The sequence below is a fragment of the Equus asinus genome, chromosome 4 (assembly GCF_041296235.1).
Source record: "Equus asinus isolate D_3611 breed Donkey chromosome 4, EquAss-T2T_v2, whole genome shotgun sequence".
NCBI lineage: Eukaryota > Metazoa > Chordata > Mammalia > Perissodactyla > Equidae > Equus > Equus asinus.
In genome coordinates, this window is record NC_091793.1 from 102,385,499 (window position 1) to 102,407,014 (window position 21,516).

The window sequence follows — 21,516 nt, forward strand, 5'->3', positions numbered from 1 at the left end:
CTGGGGCCTTGGGAAAATTACTGAATCTTTTGAAACCCCAATTTTTAAATCTATAAAATGAAAATAATAGCATTATCTAGCCACAGGGATTTGCCACAATTAAATGAGATAATGTGCTTAGCTCAGGACTTAAAATTTAGGCAGCCCTCCAGATATGTTACAGTATTTACTATTGTTTTGTTCCAAGCATGTGCTAGGCAATCAGGACACAAAGATGAATAGAAGAATCTCTCCTCTGGAGTACCTAGCATTGGTGCAGAGATTAGGAATTTCACCGCAACAAAATAATAGCCAATTACTTTTCACTATGTTCATATCCCAAATGATCCTAAGAAGACAGCATATGAGCATCACATTGAGAAAACATCTAGGATAAGTTGAATCTAATCATGTGCTAAGTACCGATGAGCATCACTTTCCCCCTTCCATATGTCTAACACCACCCATAGCATCCATAGTGGAATCAGCAGTTTATAGTATGGAGGGAAACTGTTGGACTTGTAGAATTAGAGAACTGGTGAAGAGTTATGTTTCTCTGATTACTATACACAAGAGTCATTGAAATATAATCACAGTCACCAGATTTACCTTCTCAGTAAGAGAAACACCCCAGGTACATCAAGTGGTATCTGACAAACATATTGCCATTTAGCTGGAGCCTGTAGAATGTGGGACTGCATACTCTAAGCATTTACCGTAAGAGCACAGCGCCAGATGACCAAACTTTTGTTTAGGGATGTAATCATTATATTTTCAAAGGTTTACCCTGAAAGACCAACCAAGTAGTACAATGCACATTTCCCAGAAAAGCAACAATTTGGAAAAAAGGAAACAACTTAATGGGGGGTTGTCTGTCATGACTCCAGCCTCACCATCTCCTTCTGCTCTCTCTTTACTTCACTCTATTCACAGTGGCCTCGCAGCTGTTCCATAGACACACTCAGCCCACTCTTGCCTCAGGGACTTTGAATTTGCTGCACCCTCTGCCTGGAATGTTCTTCCTCTCAGATACGCTCCCTCACCTCCTTCAGGTCTTTATTTAAATGTAACCCTCCTTCCCTGGACTGACACTTACAAACCCCTGGTTCATGTCATTCCCTTTGTATTGCCCTTCCTGGCTTTAGATTTTTTCCTTAGCAGTGATACTATCTAAAATACTGTATTTGTCACTTATTTGTCTTGTTTACCTCTGCCTCCCTTGATTGAGTGTAAGCTCCATGAGGACACTGATTTTGTTGTGATTCATTTTGTTTACTATTATGTCACCACGGGCAAGAACAGTGACTAGCACATGGTAGGCACTCCATAAATATTTGTTGAATGAAAAGATGAAAGCCAGACATACAAACACAAGAATACAAACACAGGAACACAGCTCTAAACATTAGCACTGTGAACTCCAAGTGACTGAGGCAGTAGGCAGAGCAGCACACTTGGACAGATGGGTCTGGACAGAGTAGGGACAGCAGCCTCAGGTTCCAGCCTGCCAGTAGCTGTCACTAGGCCATCTCACTTCTCTAAGCCTATGCCAGTCACTGACCTTTCTCTAAGCTGGTGCCAACCATATGTCTTTCAGCTCAAAAGGTACACTTCTATTGTTGCTCAATAATGCTGGGAAGGGCATCTACAGCTGTATTTCCCAGACCCCTTTGTCTGCAGGCTTCCTGTTAGCTCCTGCCATTAGAGGAAAACAGAGAAGGACTGGAGTCAGTAGGAGAGGAGGAGGGACTTCCCTTTTCTTGCTGATCCTGTCAGCATGCGCCCAGAAGTAGCACCTGGCCGGGCCTCCGGCGTATTTTGGAACACCTGACCTGCTTCAACCTGACTCTCAGCCATGCCAGGAGCAGCTGGGCGCCTCATACCCCTTGGAGCTTTGGGCCCAGATCTTCTATGTCCCTCTTCTCCTTGGTTCCCAAGCCTTCCTACAGCTACTGGCTCAGGGTTACCTCAGAATTCCTCTTTTGCTCTTTAATCTGTGTAAGGAATTTTTATATTAAATCCGTCTGCCGAAATATCTACTGTGATTTCTGTATTCTTCACATCTCTGTACTCTAACTGACTAAAGACCTACACATCTTACCTATAAAATAAGAAGGTCTCTTTCAGCTGTAAGAATATAGTATCTACCCCTGGGGTTGGCAAAGTTTTCTTAAAGGGCCAGATGGTACATATTTTAGGCTTTGCAACTACTCAAGTGGGCCATCATAGCCTGAAAACAGCCACAGACAATATATAAATGAATGTACATGGCTGCCTTCCAATAAAACAATTTCTAAAATCAGGCAGCCAGCCCTGGCTATAGTTTGACGACCCTATCTCAACATTCCTCAGAATTGTGAGTAAGATAAAAAGAAACAAAACTGCACCCAAAATCAGTTTTGAAAGACAGATGTTGAGACCGAAACTGTAATCACCTTGAAATAATATCAACACAAGACTCCAATATATACAGCAGAAAAGTGGAATGGGCAGAATATTCAGGTCTCAAAATTCCAGTCAAGATGAGGATATCTATGGCCACTGGTGAAGAAATGCAAGGCCAACAGGATCACTTGAACTATGTCCAGTTTACATTGCTCAATTCACTCTGCCTTCACCCCAGCAAAGAGCCAGGAGGTTCAGCACATGCAGGAAGCTGGCACTAAATATTGCTTTATTATTATTTTTTTTCTGACTATAGTCACTTCCTCTCACCTTGTCATGACCCTTCTGGAAATAAACAAGACTGGTACAATAACGGCCAAATTTAACACTGATAAGGCTTCTATGCCCCACTGTTTTGACTGACATTGAGCCAGCGTAAACAAAGAGATGAGAAAGAGTTAACGGGTAGAAACATCTTAACTATATGGAGAAATGACCCACAGTCCCGTGAAACTTGTAACTATTTTAGCAAAGGGCTGGTTTCTCTCAAAAAATATTCAAAAGTAATTGCAGTGAAGAGAAGGTGTTACAGTGCAAGCTAAAAACGATTAGTTTGTGTGACAAGGAAAACTGATTCCAGAACATCAGTATTTGGGGAAGCTGAAAGCTCGAATACTGAATCATTGAAGAACTTTCCAGAAAGATTTACAGGCATAATCATTGAGGCTACCCTCTTTGACAAGTGTTTATCTTCCAGGATACAACCAAAAATCATCATTGGAAAACAAAACTGCCACAGAAATTATCCTTTCCGGCATTCACCAGGCAAAACTTTCACAAATGTGAGATAAGTATTATCACAGTACCTACCTCTGGGACTGTTAAAAGAATAAAAAAGTTAAAAATATATAAAGAATAATAATTGTAAATGCTTATAGAGACCTTCCAATGCACTGGGCTATTCTAGGCATTATATACTTATTAACTTACTTTCATCCTCATTTCACAGGTAAGGAAACTGAGGCACAGATAGTAACTGGACTTAAGTCCCATGACTAGGAAGTACCAGAGCCACATTTGAAGTAGGCAATCTGGCTCCCAAGCCTGTCGTTATAACTCCTGCTGTAAACAACCTAAGTATTTGAGAGCGTGATCGTACACAGTAAGTGCTATGTTGGCAGTTGTTGTGAATTGGTATAGATGGATTAGACTTTATGGAAGTGTTTGAAGTCAATGTTTGAAACTAATATAAATTGGGAGGTTGGTAGTATCATTTGGACTTGGGTCAGTCGGTAGGTTACATAAGAACATAATTTGTTCTAGCGCTCCAAAGTCAAAGGGGTACCAATTCTTTCTGAAAACCCTTGAATTTCCTCTCTGGGCTGTTAGTAAGGACAGCAACTCTGACTTCCTGAAAAACAAGTTGTACCACCCTCATTCTCTTTTCCCTGGTACCTCCAGTAACTCTCATCATCTTCTCCCTAACTCATAAAAAGTAGTCAGTAAGCTTTATAATAGATTTCTTTCCTTCTTTTATTTTTTTTTCACGTTTCCTAGATTTTAAACATAACACAGTCCTGAATAGCTCAGGCCCTGCAGTACGCATTTTCAAAAGAGTATGAAGTTATCCAATGAAAAGATTCAATGATTCCTCTTTCAGAGCAGAAGCTACCATAGGGGCTTTTGTTCTATTCTGCTTTCCACTTCTCTCTGAAGTGGGTCAGCCTGTGCCTCAGAGTCTCGTCTTCTTCACCCCAAGGGACTTTGCTTTCATCTCTTCTACCTCAAGTATCTTCAGTTTCTTGCCACTGCTTACTTCCACCCTGTCCCTAAGCACGCACAGGGTGCACCCATCTTAAAAAATATTTACCTGACTCTGCTGCCTCCTCAGCCATTTCCTTATTTCTCTTTCTGTATTTATTAACAAATGTTTCAACTAAACAACCCACATCTGTCCCCTTTATTTCCTCACTGTCCCTCCTCTTGCGTCTTGATCTCTCTCTTACTTACCTATACCACATTCATTTCTCCCTCCTCATCGTCTTTAACATTTACTTTCTATGCTATATATTCTGTCAATTAATTAAGCAATTTTTTATCATCATTTAATTATTTAATCTGAACAGTCTCATCTTAGTTAGACTATAAGTAAGCTGAAAGGATGAATTTATTTTATCTTTATGAAACAGTGGCTAGTACCATACTCTACAAATAGTGGGTACACAAGATCTCATACTGGATGGCTTGATCCTATGTTTATGAATATAAGAATTTTAGGGGCCGGCCCTGTGGCCTAGTGGTTAAGTTCATGCACTCCACTTCAGTGGCCCAGGGTTTGGCTGGTTTGGACCCTGGGCGTGGACATGGCACCACTCATCAGGCCATGGTGAGGAGGCGGTCTCACATGCCACAACTAGAAGGACCCACAACTAAAATGTACAACTATGTACTGGGGGGGTTTGGGGAGGAAAAAAAAAAAGAAAGCAGGGAAAAAAAGAATTTTAATCAGGGGGCTGGCCCAGTGGCACAGCAGTTAAGATCGCACATTCTGCTTCAGCAGCCCGGGGTTCGCCGGTTCGGATCTCAGGTGCGAACCTATGCCCTGCTCGTCAAGCATGCTGTGGCAGGTGTCCCACATATAAAGTAGAGGAAGATGGGCAGAGATGTTAGCTCAAGGCCAATCTTCCTCAGCAAAAAGAGGAGGATTGGCAGCAGATGTTAGCTCAGGGCTAATCTTCCTCAAAAAAAAAAAAAACTGAATTTTAATCAGAATTAAAGCAACATTAAGAAATGTTCATAAAAATTTTTTTTTTGCATGAACTCCGAGATAATTCTTTTAACTCACCAAATATTTATCAGGCTATGCTAGGTTAAAGAGTATTTCCCCCAAAATCATGTCTACCTGGAACCTCAGAATGTAACCTGATTTGGAAATAAAGTCTTTCCAAATGTAATTAGTTAAGTTAAAATGAGGTCATACTGGATTAGGGTGGACTCTAAAACCTGTGACGGGTGTCCTTATAAGAAGGCCACATGAAGACATGCTTTTGCTGACTTGGAAGATGGTGAGGACCATGTGGAGACACAGAGGGAAAAAGGCCTAATGAAGATGGAAGCAGAAATTAGAGTGATAGAGCTATAAGTCAAGGAACACTAAGGATTACCAGTAACCCCAGGAACTAGGAGAGAGGCAAGAAAGGATTCTTCCCTGGCACCTTCAGAGGGAGCACAACCCTGATGACACCTTGATTTTGGACTTCCAACCTCCATAAGTGTGAGAGAATAAATTTCTGTTTGTTTTTTTTTTTCCTGAGGAAGATTCACCCAGTGCCAACATCTGTGCCAGTCTTCCTCTATTTTGTATGTGGGTTGCTGCCACAGCATGGCTGCCGACAAGTGGTATAGGTCTGTGCCTGGGAACCTAACCCAAGGTTCTAAAGCAGGGCATGCCAAACTTACCCACTAGACCATGGATCCAGCCCCAAATTCCTGTTGTTTTAAGCCACCCAATTTGTGTAATTGGTCACAGCAGCCCTAGTCACCTAATACAACACTCACTGTATTCCTCGATGCTCTGGGCACTAGAGATATGAGTGAACAGAACATGAAAAACTCCTGCCCTCACGAAGCTTACATTCTAATTGGGGAGACATAGGAACAAATAGTAAGTAAATAATGCCTTATTTTAGGTGGTAAGTGCCACTGAGAAAATAAAGCAGGGAAGGAGAAAAGGAGTATCAGATTTGGGGATGCTGCTGTATTCAGTATTATGGTAAGGGAAGGTCCCTCAGATAAGGTGGCATTTTAGCAGAGACCTGAAGGAGGTGAGGGGGTGAGCAACAGATAGCCCAGGGAAGACAGGGAAGAGGAATCCCAGTAAAAAGATCAGCAAGTACAAACCTCTGAGGCAGGATGAGTGTGCAAGAGGGAGAGAGTAGGAGAGGAGCTCAGAGAAGAGGTGGGGCTCAGATCACAGGGGCCCTGTAAGCCATTGTGAGGGCCCTGGTGTTTATTCTGAGAGAGATCGGGAGCCATTGAACGGTTCTGAGCATAAGAGGTTGTAAACTGACATGTCTAAAAATGATCACTGTATTAGTTTTCTATTGCTGCGTAACAAATGACCACAAACATAGTGATACAACACCAGCACATCAGCAGAGAGTTCTGTAGGTCAGAAATCCAGCCTGGTATGGCTGCTCTCTGCTCAGGGTCACAGGGCTGAAATCAAGGTGTTGGCTGGGCTGAGTTCTCATCTGGAGGCTCTGGGGGAAAAGCTGCTTCCAGGTTCATGCAGGTTGTTGGCAGGATTCAGCTCTGCATGGTTGTAGGACTGACGGCCCTGTTTCCTTGCTGGCTGCCAGCCAGGGGCTGCACTCCCCTCCTAGAGACTGCCCACATTCCTTGCCACATGGTTCCTTCTATCTTCCACATCAGCTGTGGCATGTCAAATCCTTTTTGTACCTCAGATCTCTAATTACCCCTTCTGTGAGTAGCTAGAGAAACTCTGCTTTTAAAGGCCACATGTGATTAGGTCAGCCCCACTCAGGTAATCTCCCTTTTTTAAAGTTGACTGTGTCATATAACATAACCTAATCACCAGAATAAAATCTAGCATATTCACAGTCTCAGAGATGAAGTGGAGGTTAGTACAGGGTGCGGGAAGGAAATATGGGGAGTCATTTTAGAATTCTGCTTACCTACCACAATCACCTTGCCTGTTGTGTTGAGAATACACTGTAGGGAGGCAAGAAGAGAAACAGGGAGATTTTTGCAATAATTCAGATGAGAGGTGGTGTCTTGGACCAGGGTGCTGCTAGTGGCGAAGGTAGTGAGATATGGTCAAATTCTGAAAGAACACAAAGGTAGAAATGATAGGATTTGCTGACCAATTGATGTTGAATGTGAATGAGAATGGAGTTGAGAACTGAATGGATTTTGGCCTCAGTAACTGGAAAAATGGAACTGCTGTTTGCTGAGACACGATGTACTATGGAAGTAATCAGTTTAGGGGGATATAGAATTTTGTGAGATGTTTCTTTGAGATGCCAATAGCATCCAAATGGAGATGTCCACTAAGTAGTTGCTTATATGTACACAGAGTTCAGGAAAGAGGTCTGGTCTGAAGATAAGAATACGGGCGTTGTCAGGTTATAGATGGTGTTTAAGGCCACGGGAGTGGATGAGATGACCTAGTGGAAAGAGGGATGGGGTTCCAGGATGGAAGCCTGGAGTAATCCAAGGTTAGAAGTCAGACACGAGGAGGAACCTCAGGAGAAAGGATGGGAGCATGCAGTGAAGTAGCAGGAAAACTAGGAGAAAGTAGAAACCCAGAGGGAGGTGGAAAAGGATGATCAACTGACAGGGCACGTGAGACTCAGAGGGAGAACTGAGCTCTGGACCTCACAATACAGACGTTAAGGGACCTCGACGAGAACAGAACCCTTTCACTAGCAGGGTGAGGATAAGCCTTATTCCAGTGGCTTTAAGAGGGAGCAGGGAGAGGAACTGCAGACAGTGATAATAAAAAACTCTTTGAGGAGTTTTGTAGTAAAGAGAGCAGGCAAAGGGACTAGGAGATTGGCAGGGATGTGGGTTCCGGAGAGAATTTTTCTCTCTCTGTTTTTTTTTAAGGATGTGAGAGATTACAGCACGTCTATATGGAGGCAGGGGAATGACGATTCAGCGGCCAGGGAAAACAGCTGGAGCCATCTCTGATTAAGCCAAAGGGGATGGGGTCAGTGCATAAAGGAGGGCCTGACCTTGGGCAGGTGCCGGCAGAGTTCATCCCTCACCCTAGGAGGGGAAGATGCAGGTGAGTGCGCAGACGCAGATGGGCTGGTGGGAATTGAGGAGGTTCTCTTCTGATGGCTTCCATTCTTTTAATAAAATAGGAAGCAAGGTCATCAGCCGAGAATGAGCTGAGGAGTGGGTGCTGGAGGTGTGGGGAGAGAAGACCCGTGACAGTGACAGAGTTCAACACGAGAGCGGGCGAGTGAGCAGGTGGGGTGCACTGGGGATAGTCAGGCAGTATGGAGGAATCACTTGATGTTGGGTTCTGGATTTTCTTTTCAGTGCAGTTAAACCATTTTCATCTTAATGAAGTCATTACCATGAAGCTTAATTTTTTCGCCTGGAGATTTAACAACAAAGACCTGAGTCATCAATGAGATTCTTTTTGGTCCATGTCAAATTAAACAGATGATAGCTTCTAGACATTGTGAGGTTATTTTGTTTGCTTTTGTTTGGTTTGTTTTGTTTTTATGGCCATTAATTATTTCAAATCCTACTTTCCTGGGTCAACTTTTGCAGGTCTAATTTTTACCATGTATTTTAAACTTTTTATTTTATGTTGACTGTTTCTGTCATGTTTTTCCATTATGAATTGGATAAAATATGACACTTTATAAGTGCTTTTTATGAGAAAATTGAGAGTAATTCCCCTCAGAAGTTTCTGACCCACTCTATTGTCTCAGATTTGTATCTTAAATATTGCAAATTCAATTCTTCCCTATTCTCAATCACTTTGGATGCCAAGAGAAAGTAAGTTCTTGGCTCAAAATGCCTTCAGGATAAAAAGGCAGCATCAAAACACTCTGCTTTGCAATAAACTCAGGAGATTAGGAACGGAAGTGAGAAGAGGAGAAGGAGAGGGTTCTATGATCAGATTCTTTGGAGATCAGAGCTAGCTTGACATCTAGTCTCATTTGTTAGAAATTAAATCTTTCCAAAGTGATGGAAAGACAGGAATAATAAAATATATGCTATGCCTATGTAGACCACCCCCCACTTCTTTCTTTTAGAATTCCCAATTCAGCTCAGGTAACTACCCTTCCCCTTCCATGTGCTAAGGAAGGAGTTTCCTCCTTGTCCCTGAAAGATGAGTCCTGACTAATCTAGTCCAAGCTTTGTACTTCATTCCTCTTGCCAGTGATTAGTTTAGAAAGGACAAGCAACACAAATCTGGCCAATGAGACATGAGGGAAAGTCTGCCTTGGGCCAAGGGACTTCTGGAAACCATTTTCCACCCTGATAGAACAGGCTATAAATGAGGATCAGCATCCTCTTCTGTCTTGTGAAATAGCTGTGCGAGCAAATGATGTGTTGCTGCAGCAGCCGTGCTTGACCCTGAGAGCACCAGCTTGAGAACAAAAGCCCACAGTCTGAGAATGGCAGAGCTGAAAGACAGAAAGACGCTGGGTCCTTGAGGATGTTGCTGGACCACTGCATTAACAAACTCTCGAACTGCCTTAGTTTAAACAAATTTTGGTCAGATATTCTGTTACTTGCCGCCAGAAACATTCTATCTGATACAATCCTCATACAGAATCTGGGGGCTCTAAATTGTTGAGGACTAAATAGGTAAGTGAATTACATGCCTGGGAGCCTGTCTGGTGGCTCCAGGATTGAAAGGACTGTATTCAGGCCCATTAATTATTAACCCTTTATGCTTGGTTGGTTTCTGTACAGACTTCCTGGGGCAGCATTTATCATTTGCTCATTAGTGCTTTTGCAGCACTTTGATAATTTACTAGAAGGATACTTAGCTCTTTTTATTACGGTTAATGTTTACATTTCCTTTAATATTGTGAATTATTAGAGGACAAGGGCCATGTCTATCATCTTTAAATGTCTAGTGACCAACAAAGTGCCTGACATGTAGAAAATGCTCAGTAAATATTTGCTGAATTGGAGGATTACCTTCTGTTGACAAATGTGTGTTGGGTGCATCATGTTGAAGGCCCTGCCTCCTGATCCCTGAAGCGGATCCTGTATGACGAGGGAGTTAGGTCAGAGGAACCACTGCAGATTAGCTCTTGTGGGAGGATACAGCCATGAGGGCAAGAGAAAATTCTCCATGTCGACCGTCCAGCCAGCTGTTCAAGGAGCCATCCTTATTTCTGCTCCTTACCACACGCTTCACATTCCCATACACTGTCCTACCTCCAAAACACAGCCTGGTTTTTTTCACATCTCCGATACTACCACTCTGTCTAATCTGCTATCACCTCTCACCTGGACAAATGTCCCCCACCCCCATTGTTATCTACACAGGAGTCAGAGACACATTTTAGAGACTGAAATAAGATATGCCACATTCATGCTTTGAATAAAGAGAAACTCCTTTCTGTGTCCCTCCATCCTCTCTATCACACTTTATAGTTGTCCTAGCAGGTATTACTGTCTGAAATCACTCACATGCTTGCCTGCCACCTGCTTGTCCCATGGATTGTAAAGATCATTGGGAGTAGGTCCTCATCTCTACTGTTTAGGCCACATCCCCTGTACCTGCAATAACACCTCACGAGCAGTAAGCATTCATTACATGTTGGTGAGTTAACAAATATTGTGTCTTAGCCCTGAAGAGGTTTTACATTTCATACTAAAAGAGTTTCTCGCCTGGAACAAAAGAACAAAAGAAAATGACAAGGAAATAGGAGACATCCATGAAACTCACAGACCTGAGCTTGAGCAGGTCAGGCTTTAAAACAACTGAGCAAAACAAGGAGGTCTCAGGCCCACAGAGATGGTGTTAAGGCTACAGGGGCCACCCAGCCAGTTTTGGGGCACCTGGTGTGAAATCAGGGAGGAAGTGGTGGTAGTACCCACTTGAAACTCACCCCTCCTGCTCCCTCTTCCTCTTTTATACATCCTGAGCCACCATGGCCCTGAGGGTGCCAGGAGCAAAGTCCCTGCTGGCTTTGACTCTGCCTTAAACTACCTCTGCTTCTTGCACCTGAGATGCTGAAATATGTGACCTAAGCCCATGAGTCTACTTGCTTCCCCAGTGAACCAAATAATGAAGAAAGTACCCATTCATGTGTATAGTTAATTAGAGCAAATGGTTTATCAAGTTTTAAAAAATCTCCTAGGAAGTAACAATTTTGAGGTATGATATAAAACTGAAAATACAGTACTTGGCAAAAATAAAACAGCTAATTCAGAAGTTCTAACTTTGTGGTTTCAGTTTACTCTCAGATAGAGAGACACACCCTCTTTCAGAGGTCATAATGGAGCTGTGAGGACTAAAGGTAAAAATATTCACAAGATACTGATTTACAACAATGAAAGGTCATAAAGCAATGATTAATCATTAACTTATAAAATCACCCACCAAAGCATTTCTTTAAAACAGTCATTTATGGGAACCAGCAGACTCAGGAAGGCTAGAAGTCAAAAATTTGGATTCTCAAGTCTTAGTACTTATTCACAGAGCCCTAAACTTCTATGCCGCAGTTTCTGCAGTGTAGAAAGTCAAGATATTCATATCTTTTTGTGACATGGATTATTCCATGAAGTTCAAGTGAAATAATACAATGTGCATTGGCAACAAAGCAAGTGTCATTCAGTGCGAGTAGTAAATCTGGACCTACTACTACTAAAACTACCTAATAAGACCAGTTAAAGTGGGAGATGTCAACCCTGGGCTGGAAGTTGTTGCATATCTATGGCTCTCTATAGGAACGGGGGCATCAACGGCGGGTGCTTTTCCTCAGAACATTTAGCCTTCAGGGATCAGCAGCCATAAAAATTTTAACACAGGTATATAAATGGGAGTTGTAACATTTACACTAATAGGACCACATTAATTTTTTTTTCAGTTGAAGTATAATTGACATACAATATTATATTAGTTTCAGGTATATAACATAATGATTCAATATTTTTATACATTATGAAATGATCACCATGACATGTCTAGTTACCATCTGCCACCATACAAAGCAAGTACAATGTTATTGACTATATTCCCTATGCTGTACTTTACAGCCTCGTGACTTATTTATTTTATGATTGGAAGTTTGTACCTCTTAATCCCCTTCAGCTACTTCATCCATCTCCCTCTGCCCTACCCCACAACTACCTGATTGCTCTCTGTATCTGTGAGTCTATTTCTGTTTTGTTTTGTTTTTTCACTCGTTTTGTTTTTTAGATGCCACATATAAGTGAAATCTTGCATACTTGTCTTTCTCTGTCTGACTAATTTCACTTAGCATAATATCCTCTAGGTCCATTCATGTTGTTGCAAATGGAAAGATTTCATTCTTTTTTATGGCTGAGGAATAGTTTATTATGTATGTATATCACATTTTCTCATCTATCAATGGACAGTTAGGTTGCTTCCATATCTTGCCTTCTGTAAATAATGCTGTAATTAACATAGTGGTGCATATATCTTTTTGAATTAATGTTTTTGCTTTCTTTGGATAAGTAGCCAGAAGTGGAATTGCTGGATTGTATGGTAGTTCTATTTTTAACTTTTGGAGCAATCCAGGCTGTTTTCCATAGTGGTTGTGCCAGTTTACATTCTCACCAATAGTATACAAGGTTTCCCTTTTCTCCACATCCTTGCCAGCACTTGTTATTTCTTGTCTTTTTGGTAACAGCCATTTTGATAGGTGTGAGGTGATATCTCATTGTGGTTTTGATTTACATTTCCCTGATGATTAGTGATGTTCAGCATCTTTTCATGAGGGGCACATTAATTTTACACTTGATTACAAGCTTACAGGATTATTTAGCGTTTAAGAGCACCAGCTCTAGCATCACACTGCTGGAGTGTGAATCCTAACTCTGTGGAACTTAAATCAAGTTCCTTATCTTCTTTGGTAGCCAGCCTCCAAAATGACCCCTAACGACCTTCACCCCTAGTATTCATGCCGTTTTGTAGTACTCTCTCACACTGCATCTGGATTGGTTTCTGTGACCAACAGAATACAGGAGAAGTAATGGCACATCACTTCTGAGGCTAGGGCATAAAAGGTACTGTGGCTTCCTACTTAGTTGCTCTCTTGGATCCTTCATTCTAAGGGAAGCCAGTGGCCATGACATTCTATGGAAAAGCCCATATGTTGGGGAATTGAGGCCTCTAGCCAAGAGCCATGTGAGAGAGCTTGGAAGTGGATCTCCCAGCCCCAGTTAAGCTTTCAGATGACATCTTGACTGCAACCTCATGAGACCTTGAGCCAGAACCACACAGTTAAGCTGCTGCCAAATTCCTAACCCACAGAAACCATGAGATAACAAATGCTTATTGTTTTAAGTTTTGGGGTAATTCATTGTGCAGTAATAAATAACTAAAACATCCTCTCAAAGTTTCTGTAAACTGTAAAAATGGAGATGATAATAGTATGTGTCTCAAAGAGTTGTGTAAGGATCAAATGAGAAATATACTGAAAGTCCTTAGCCCAATACCTGGCACAGAGGGAATACATGTTGGCTATTATTGCATCCTTGTGTATCTTCTCTTCCACAAGCAGGGTGGTCCTGCATGTTATAGTCACATTCTCAGTAGGCATCAGCATTTTGTTAAGTTGTAACATTTCAAGGATACCTATCTGGCTCTAGTCAGTCCCTTTACATTGTCTTTCTCTAATTATCAATTGGGCAAACAGTCTTCTCTTTTTCTCTCTGATCTCTTTGGTGATGAGAGGCAAAATGTCTAAGAGAGGGAAATTTAAGGCATATGCTATGGCCAGGGAACCAAAAACCAAAATAGCTGGCCTGAAAAAGACCAACCCATTGACCTCACGAGACCTTGACAAAGGTTGATAATAGTTAACTGAGCTAGCTGGAGTCAACTCGAGCTTTTACAGAGCACACTGTTTAGAAATTGTCCTCAGAAATATACAAAGCTTTCATTCAGGCTCATTTCTGTGCTTTTAAATCTGGAATAGATCCTGGATTTCCTCAGGCAAACTTCACAGATGTTATCTTTTCTTTCTCTGATTATTCCTGTCTTCTTCACATTTGGGTTTTCTTTTATTACTCAAAAATGGGTGAGCAGTCAAATTTCCTATGCGCTGAAAGAAGGTATTGAGAAAATTTACTGCTAAAGCATTGAAAAGAACAAAAAAACAACAGATACGTTTCTATCCCAAAATAAAACTCAATAATAAAACTATTTGGCAAATAACAAAACTCAATAATAAAACCATTGACAAATAACAGAACTCAATAATAAAATTATTTGCCAAATATTTCAAAAACTCAGCCTACGATATAATGTAAAGAAGGAGATAAAAGTCACACAAATACTGAGCGAGGAGGTTTTATTACCACTAAGCCATGAGGATTTCTATAATTCCACTAAGAATAAAATATTTTTATATATTTTACTGCTGATTCTTTGGGAAACTGAATGTTTAAATATGCAATATCCTTCTATAATAGGATATTTGAGGGATTTAAAACAAAATACAATCCTTTATTATGTATACAGAAGGAGGTGAACTTTTAATTTTGCTTGGTGAAATGAATTCTCTCCTGACCTCAAGGAGTTTTTATTCTAAAAAAAAATATGACAATAGTATTAAGTGTCTCTCTCTCTCCCCAGCTCTGGGTGGGTCTAGTCCTGCTAAAGTCAGAGTTTCATATGGAAACACTTGACCTTGTCTTAAACCAACTTCTCAGGAGATGAACTTGGGTTTGCTCATTTGCTCCTCCTTTCTTTTGACTGTTTAGTTCTTCGCTTTCCACTTAATCTAGGACTTTGTTTTGTTTTTCTATCAAAATCTTTCTTTTCTTTTCTTTTCTTCCTTCCTTTCCTTTCCATTTATATTTCCTCTCTCCCACCTCCCTTCCTCTCTTCCTTCCCAGTATTTGTTTGACTTTAAACCTAGACAGACAATCTAGAGTATATTTCTTGGGTGATGACTCTGTATCCTTTGTAAGAATGCTGTTCTTTATTGTGGCACAGCCCAAGAAAGGTATTGCTGATATAGTGAAAATGTTGCATTCTTGAACTTTCATCTCTGTCTCTTATGATAAGGGAGGAGTTGACACAAGATGATTTCTCTTTTCTCCTCAAATATACACACATGTCAATTAAGAAATATGAGAAGGAAATAACTTAGTGGTAAGTGTAAATAAAGCACACAATGAAACCACATCTCCACCCAGTTGCCCCATAGGCATCCTTAGCCACCCTCCCCCTTACTTCCTACATTTCCAATTACCAAAGTCTAATGGTTCACATTTGAGTTGCTCTATAGCCTCCAAATCCTGCTCTGCACCATCAATCTTCTGGGACACTTCCCTGGCTTCCCTTCCAGCCTTGCCACTTCACCTCCCTCTTCCACTGTCATGCCCAACTGTGCAGGCGTGCTCCGAATTCTCCAGTATGCTCCATCATCTACAAGATTTCTGTGAGAAATCTTCCCCTACTTTCTCAGAAGTGATCCTTCTAACCCCCAGGGGGGTTTACTCAAGCCTGTCTAAATTACCTCATTGAATTATAACCATAGTTAGATGGAGACGTGAGAATCTCTTAGGAAGTCCCCACCAAGCGGACTTTCTTGAAATATCTGTTCAAATTTCATTTGGAGAAGACACTAAGTGCTATTTAAGGGAAATGGCAAGACAGGCCCTCCCCAGTCTGTGTGCTCCACCCAGTAAAAGAAAATCCCTGTAGTTAACTTGACCAAACCCCAGGGAAGGCAGTTGCATGACCCAGGCTCCTGGCCATGTCGCTGTCCATCTCAAGTGGCTTATCAAAGTTCAGTGTTCCTTCCAATTTTCCTTAACTAAAGTTCCAATAAGTACAGTTTTACCCATCCTTCCAGGGATGCTGTGGTGCCTCCGTAATGTTCTAGAGATAAACGGGCTATCCAGGTTACTTTGATTCGTTTGTATATCTGTTTCCCACTAAACTATAAACTTCTTGAGGTCAAGGACCTTTATATTTATAAAATTTAATCTTTGTATTTGCAGCAACTAGCACAGTGCCTGGAACATAATGTAAGCCATGTGAATTCTGATTGTATGGATGACCCATCCTTTTCCCACAACAAGGCTTTGTGTGTGTGGTTGTTTAAATATACAAAATATTACTTTATGAAAACAGTTACATTTTAACAGTTCACCAGAAAGAGTCAAATGTAAGTGGACTGATGCCTGCCATTTAATAGTCCAAAATGATGGTAACCATTATTTTCTTAAGTAACCAGAAGTCATTATCAATAAGTCAGCCCACTCAGTTATTTAACCTTTGGCATCTTTGCCCTGGCCCTGAAACGGCGAGGCAAATGTGGTTTTTGAGAGCTCTACAAACGAATCCCAAACTGTCACCTTGAAATCTGGATAAGACCCCTCAGTATGTAAGCACTGTCTACGCATTTCCTGGTTGGCTAGACCATCCAGAGACAATGCTTCAGTAGGCTGCCAGAGTGTGTAATACTGAAATGAAAGTAAATATTTAAAAAGAAAGTCGGGCCAGAGGAGACCCAGACTAGTTATTCTCACTTGCTTGCCTCCAGTCGTGTTTATCCCATAATGTGAATGTTTTATATTCAGAGCTTGGGCTAAAGTGGAAGTTAGGCAAGGTAAAAGAAATGAAGGGGGCTTTCTATGAAAGAATCCACAAAACATCACTGATCCCACCTCCCTCTGAACATTAATGCGATGATTTAGCTCTGCAATACTTACTTCTAAATAGTTATTTCCCTGCATCCCAACTCTCAAATTGATGAATTTTCATCACCCCTGAAGGAAAACCACTGGGTCCTCAAAACTGTACTTTGGGGCTTTCTTTCTTATATTTTCCCTCCCCTTAAGCCATCTTTACTGCTGTGTGGGATCTTTAAACACTGTCTCTTTTCCTCTGAAGATCATAACTGCAAACGTTTTTTAAAAATTTAATTTGAATTTAATACGTATTCAATTTAAGTTTAATAAAAAGAAATCTTAAGACTTTCCCCTAATTTCAGGAATCATGTATGTTTTACATAAAAAGTGGCTGCTGCAAGGCTCGCAGCCTAACCTCCAGAGACCTGGTAAAGTGAATCCAGCTGCTACACTCGAAGCAGCGACAACGCCTGGGAAGCCTCAGCCACAACCTGGTGCGCTGGTCCAAGCCCCCAGCAGCAGCTCTAGTTGTCCTCAGGGTGCTAAGACAGAACCTGACCCCGGTCTCCAACTGTCTTATCTTTTTCAAAAGTTTCAAACTTACTGCCTTTGTTCAGCAGAACCACGGGCACGGTGATGACGGTGACCAGCACAGCAGTCCCCAGCAGTCCCAGGAGCACCTTCCACACTGTCTGCAAGCCGGTCAGATCATGTTCAGTTAGAACAAGCCGTCTGGCCCCAGTCTGGGTAAGAGGGTCGGGGCCTGGGCTGCACTTGAGGTAGCAGGATTTGCCGATGGGCACGCATTGGAAGAGGGGCACAGTGGGCTGGGAGGGTTTGAGCGCGCCAGTCCGAGGTTGCAGGAGCGGTTTGCCCTTGAACTTGTGGCTTCTGAGCGCAGTAGTGTTTGCTGCTCTACGCCTGCAGGTCAAAAGCCAAATGAGGGCTCGGGCGTGCGTTTTTTTGGGTGGCTCTAGGGGTCCTCCAAAGCTCGGCGACTGGGTTCTAGCAGAAACCCCGCGGGGCCGAGAGCTGAGAGCTCTGGGACGTCCTTTCACCTGTCAGAGGGTGGCCCTAGAGCCTCCGCCTAATGGGAGTCCCTGGTCCTGTTCTGCGAGCTTTTGGGGCAATTTAAGGAGGGTTTGGAGAAGCAGCACCTACCGCTCGCCCCTGGGGCTGGGAGGGCGGGAGGCGCGCCGCTCACTCACCTTCATGGTCGGCGTCTCGGCGGCACTGAGCGCGCGGGCCGGAGCGCAGGCAGAAGGCAGGCGCGGCGCCGGGACGCGCGGCCAGCTCGGCTGCTGCGGGCGCCGAGTCACTCGGCGCTCCCGAGTTGCGGCCCGAGTTAAACATTAGTGAGCGCCCAGCCCGCTCGGATGAAGGGGCGCGAGCGGCGTGGGAGAAGGCGCGGGGCACTGGGCACTGGCATCCCGGCCGGGGGGCGCCCGAGAGGCGCCTCCTCCCTGCTGTGCGGGGCGCGCGGGGCGCGCGGGGCCCCGGGGACGCGCGGGGTGGGGTTGCGAGAGGACGAGCTGGGTGAGCCGTTGCCCGGCATCCCACGCGGAGACCCGAGGCCGCCGACGCGGGGGCCGTGTCTGTCCTAGCTGAAAGGGACTTTCCCTCTCAGCTCCTGCAACTTAGCGCGGCCAGGCAGCTGAGCCCAGAGTGGGCGTGGGGCTCTGCAAACTCACACAGCTCACTGCTGGCAGCTGGAGCTTGAACCCAGGCCTCGGCCTCTTGCCAGTGAAAGGTATGTTGGGGGAAAGTGGGGTGTCTGGAAGGCAAAGAGAGAGAAAAGGTGATTGTTCACTTATGAGTGGCATTTAGGGGCGGAGTATCTGGACTCACCGTCCGCAGGGAATTTCTGACGTGTTTTGTAGGCTTACCTTCTCATCAAGATGGCAAAAATAACAACACTAACGCTAATGTGGAACTTTTCCCCAGGTGTTGCTCTAAGCATTTATTGTGTTTATTTTACAGGAAGGAAGCCTAGGCACAGAGAGCTTAAGTCACTTGGCCAAGTCAGAAGCTAGGAAGTCCTGGACCCTGAATTCAGAGTCCATGCTGTTAACCACTACTCCATGTGGCCCCTCGTCTTTCAGTCTTGCAAAGAGGATTTGGAGAAGAGATAAAGGTCAAGTGTGGCTTCTTCCCCCAGTTCCTCATTATGTCCTGTAGGTTTGTTCGTTCATTCCTTCATCCCCACATCCTCCCGTTTATTCTACCCATTCCATAGATACTGGAGTGGCAACAGTGTACCAGATTCCCTTCTAGATGCTGGGGATCCAGAAGTGGGACAAGACAGATGAGGTCTGTGCACGCGACACTTTCAGTGTAAAATACACAGGGAAACATTTGCGTTTAGGGGCCCTCTAAGCTTACTTCCTCACTAAGTACTCCTACCTCCTACAAGGCCTCTTCAGCTTGCTCACTGCAGCTGAAAAGCAAAGCCTCTGTCCATAGTTAGAGGTAAAAGATTAAAAATGCAAAGTCCTACGGGGTGTTAATGCATGATTATGAGTAAATTCAAATTTCCATCCTTTATCTCCAGTCCAGACTTTGCTTCTGAATTCAGGGATCTTTTTCCCTTTTGACCATCAATTGCTTATGATACATACATATGCTCACCCACACCCACCTCCAGAGACTCAAACTTCATCTCCTCCATCAGCCTTGCCTCACCTACCCTTCTCTGATCATCTCTGTCTTCATTAAAAGTGTCTCCATTCACTATTCACAAAAACTGAAAACTTCAGTCATCTTAGATTGTTTTTCCTCACTCTCCTCCATTTACTTAGCCAGCGTTTCCTCTCAACTCTACCTTTACAAGTGTCTCTCAAATTCATCCCCCTCTCCCTCTTCCAACTGCTGGGGAAGGTGAGTCAATAGTGTTACTGGAGTCTGTGCGCTGGAGCTGTGAAGAGAGGACATCCAACAAGAACTACAGGGAGTGGTGCCATACTGGGGGCTCAGTGTTGGCCTCTGCTCTCACCAGCTTGTACACTCGGCAATGAAGGAGGGAAGCCACAAGTGACATCAGCCTTGGAGAGGGAAATCTATGCACTTGGGCCCATGCTTACCCTCCAGGCCTGCACCGTGGCACTGTACATTCTGCAGGCCCTGGGGAAGCTGGGGGGAGGTTCACTGACGTAGGATATGTCATATGATGATGCAATGGGATAGATCATCTTGTTCTCTGGAGGGCATTCCATGAGACACAATTATCTTCACACTTTGCCTACTTTAAGAGATACTTTCCCAAATCTCTCCTACCCTGACCTCTTTGTCACCAGTCTTTCAATCTTGTTTTTTCCAAGTCCCTAAAGAGCCAGCTGGCCAACACATTAGCTGCCATCTATGAGTCAGTATAGATTTTATATCAGGCCATCTCTCTTTCTATGCAAAAGGGAAAAACAGATGTACTACTCAAAGTTTTGTCTGTTATGAAGATTTCTCTTTCTACTGTATTTCTGGGCATTCCTCAGTAGGGCTGTGATGCAGCAGCAATCCACTTATAACTGGTACCAGCTTACTTTGCATAAGGCTGACTCTTTTCCCTCCTTTGTTATCTGGTTATAGGGAACTCCCCATGAAGCTATAGGTGTGTGTTGAGGGAAAGACATTGAAGCAGTGGGAGAAGACACCATGGAGTCTAAGTTCTCTGCTCATGCGATTGTTTTGTGCCTTCTGGACCTCTTGTACTCATCTGCTATATCTTACAGATACTATTTTCACTTAATAATGGGATACCACTGAATATACCCCACTTCATCATTTGGTGGATCAGGTAATGGCCAGTTAATTATAGGTAGCTCAGGTTGTATAGTTGGTGTTATGAGTTGAATTGTGCCCCCTCCAAAAAAGAAACATTGGAGTCCTAATTCCCAGTATTTCAGAAAATGTCCTTATTTGGAGTTAGGATCTTTAGAGAAATCATCAGATTAAAAAGAAGTCATTAAGATGGGCTCTAATCTAATATTGTTGGTGTCCTTATAAAAAGGGGAAATTTGGACACAGAGACTGACACACACAGAGAGGAGAGGATGTGACACGGGGAGAAGATGACCATCTACAAGCCAAGGAGAGAAGCTTGAAACAGATCCTTCCCTCACAGCCCTCAGAAGGAAGCAACCCTGCTGATTTCAGACTTGCAGCCTCCAGAATTGTGATGCAATAAATTTCTGTTGTTTAAGCCACTGAGTTTGTGCTACTTGGTTACGGTAGCCCTAGAAAACTAATGCTTTCATTCTCTACCAGGGCCGTGTAGAAAGAGCGAGGCCGATTTTCATACAGTGAGTAGTCGTTGACTGTTGTAGCCAGCATCTAAGATGGGCCCCAATGTTTTGGGGTATTTTATTATACATCAATAGATAACCAATAAAATTAGTAAAAAGGGCATGGCTTTGTTCTACAAACCCTAAGCATTTTCTCTGTGATTCTTCTATTTGGGCTTGCCAGAGGCTTTGTACATTCCCTCTGGCTGCCACCAACACTTCTAATAACTATTGATAACTATTGTGTCCAGTAGGTCATTAAGATGCAAGTATCAGGGCAGCTTGCACTATAGCCTAGACCTGGGAAGCCCTCTCTTGCCCTAGGCTCCATTCAAAACAGACAACTTTAGAGGCTGCTGAGCAAATGGGTTGGAGAAGCACATCTGGTTGTGGAATATGGTGCCTCCAAAATCCACAGAGTTCTGAGAAACATTGTTCCCCTTCGTGGTGGGCATGCAAAGTGTAGCAACTTATCTTTTACTTTCGAGGGAATATCCTGACGTGCTCCAGACCACTGACTGCCTTGAAACTTTGC

At 43.1% G+C, this 21,516-nt stretch overlaps 1 protein-coding gene and 1 long non-coding RNA gene across 3 annotated transcripts in view; one reads left to right on the forward strand and one right to left on the reverse strand.

The window, feature by feature from the left end:
• DPP4 (dipeptidyl peptidase 4) overlaps positions 1-18,306 on the reverse strand; it is an 86,783-nt gene extending 68,477 nt beyond the window's left edge. The window contains exons 1-2 of the mRNA XM_014860096.3: positions 17,916-18,306; positions 17,312-17,399 (exon numbers count right to left, since the gene is read on the reverse strand). Of these exons, the coding sequence (XP_014715582.3) occupies positions 17,312-17,399; positions 17,916-17,921 (94 nt within the window). The 5' untranslated portion in view covers positions 17,922-18,306. The remainder of the gene's footprint in view (positions 1-17,311; positions 17,400-17,915) is intronic.
• Positions 17,158-20,904, forward strand: LOC106843171 (uncharacterized). 2 transcript variants are annotated; one of them, XR_011502841.1, is made up of 3 exons: positions 17,158-17,454; positions 18,688-18,881; positions 20,708-20,897. It is a non-coding gene; the product is annotated as an uncharacterized lncRNA (long non-coding RNA). The 2 variants fall into 2 exon arrangements; XR_011502840.1 differs by lacking the exon at positions 17,158-17,454 and adding an exon at positions 18,299-18,457 and having other exon boundaries at positions 20,708-20,904.
• Positions 20,905-21,516: the final 612 nt, after the last annotated feature.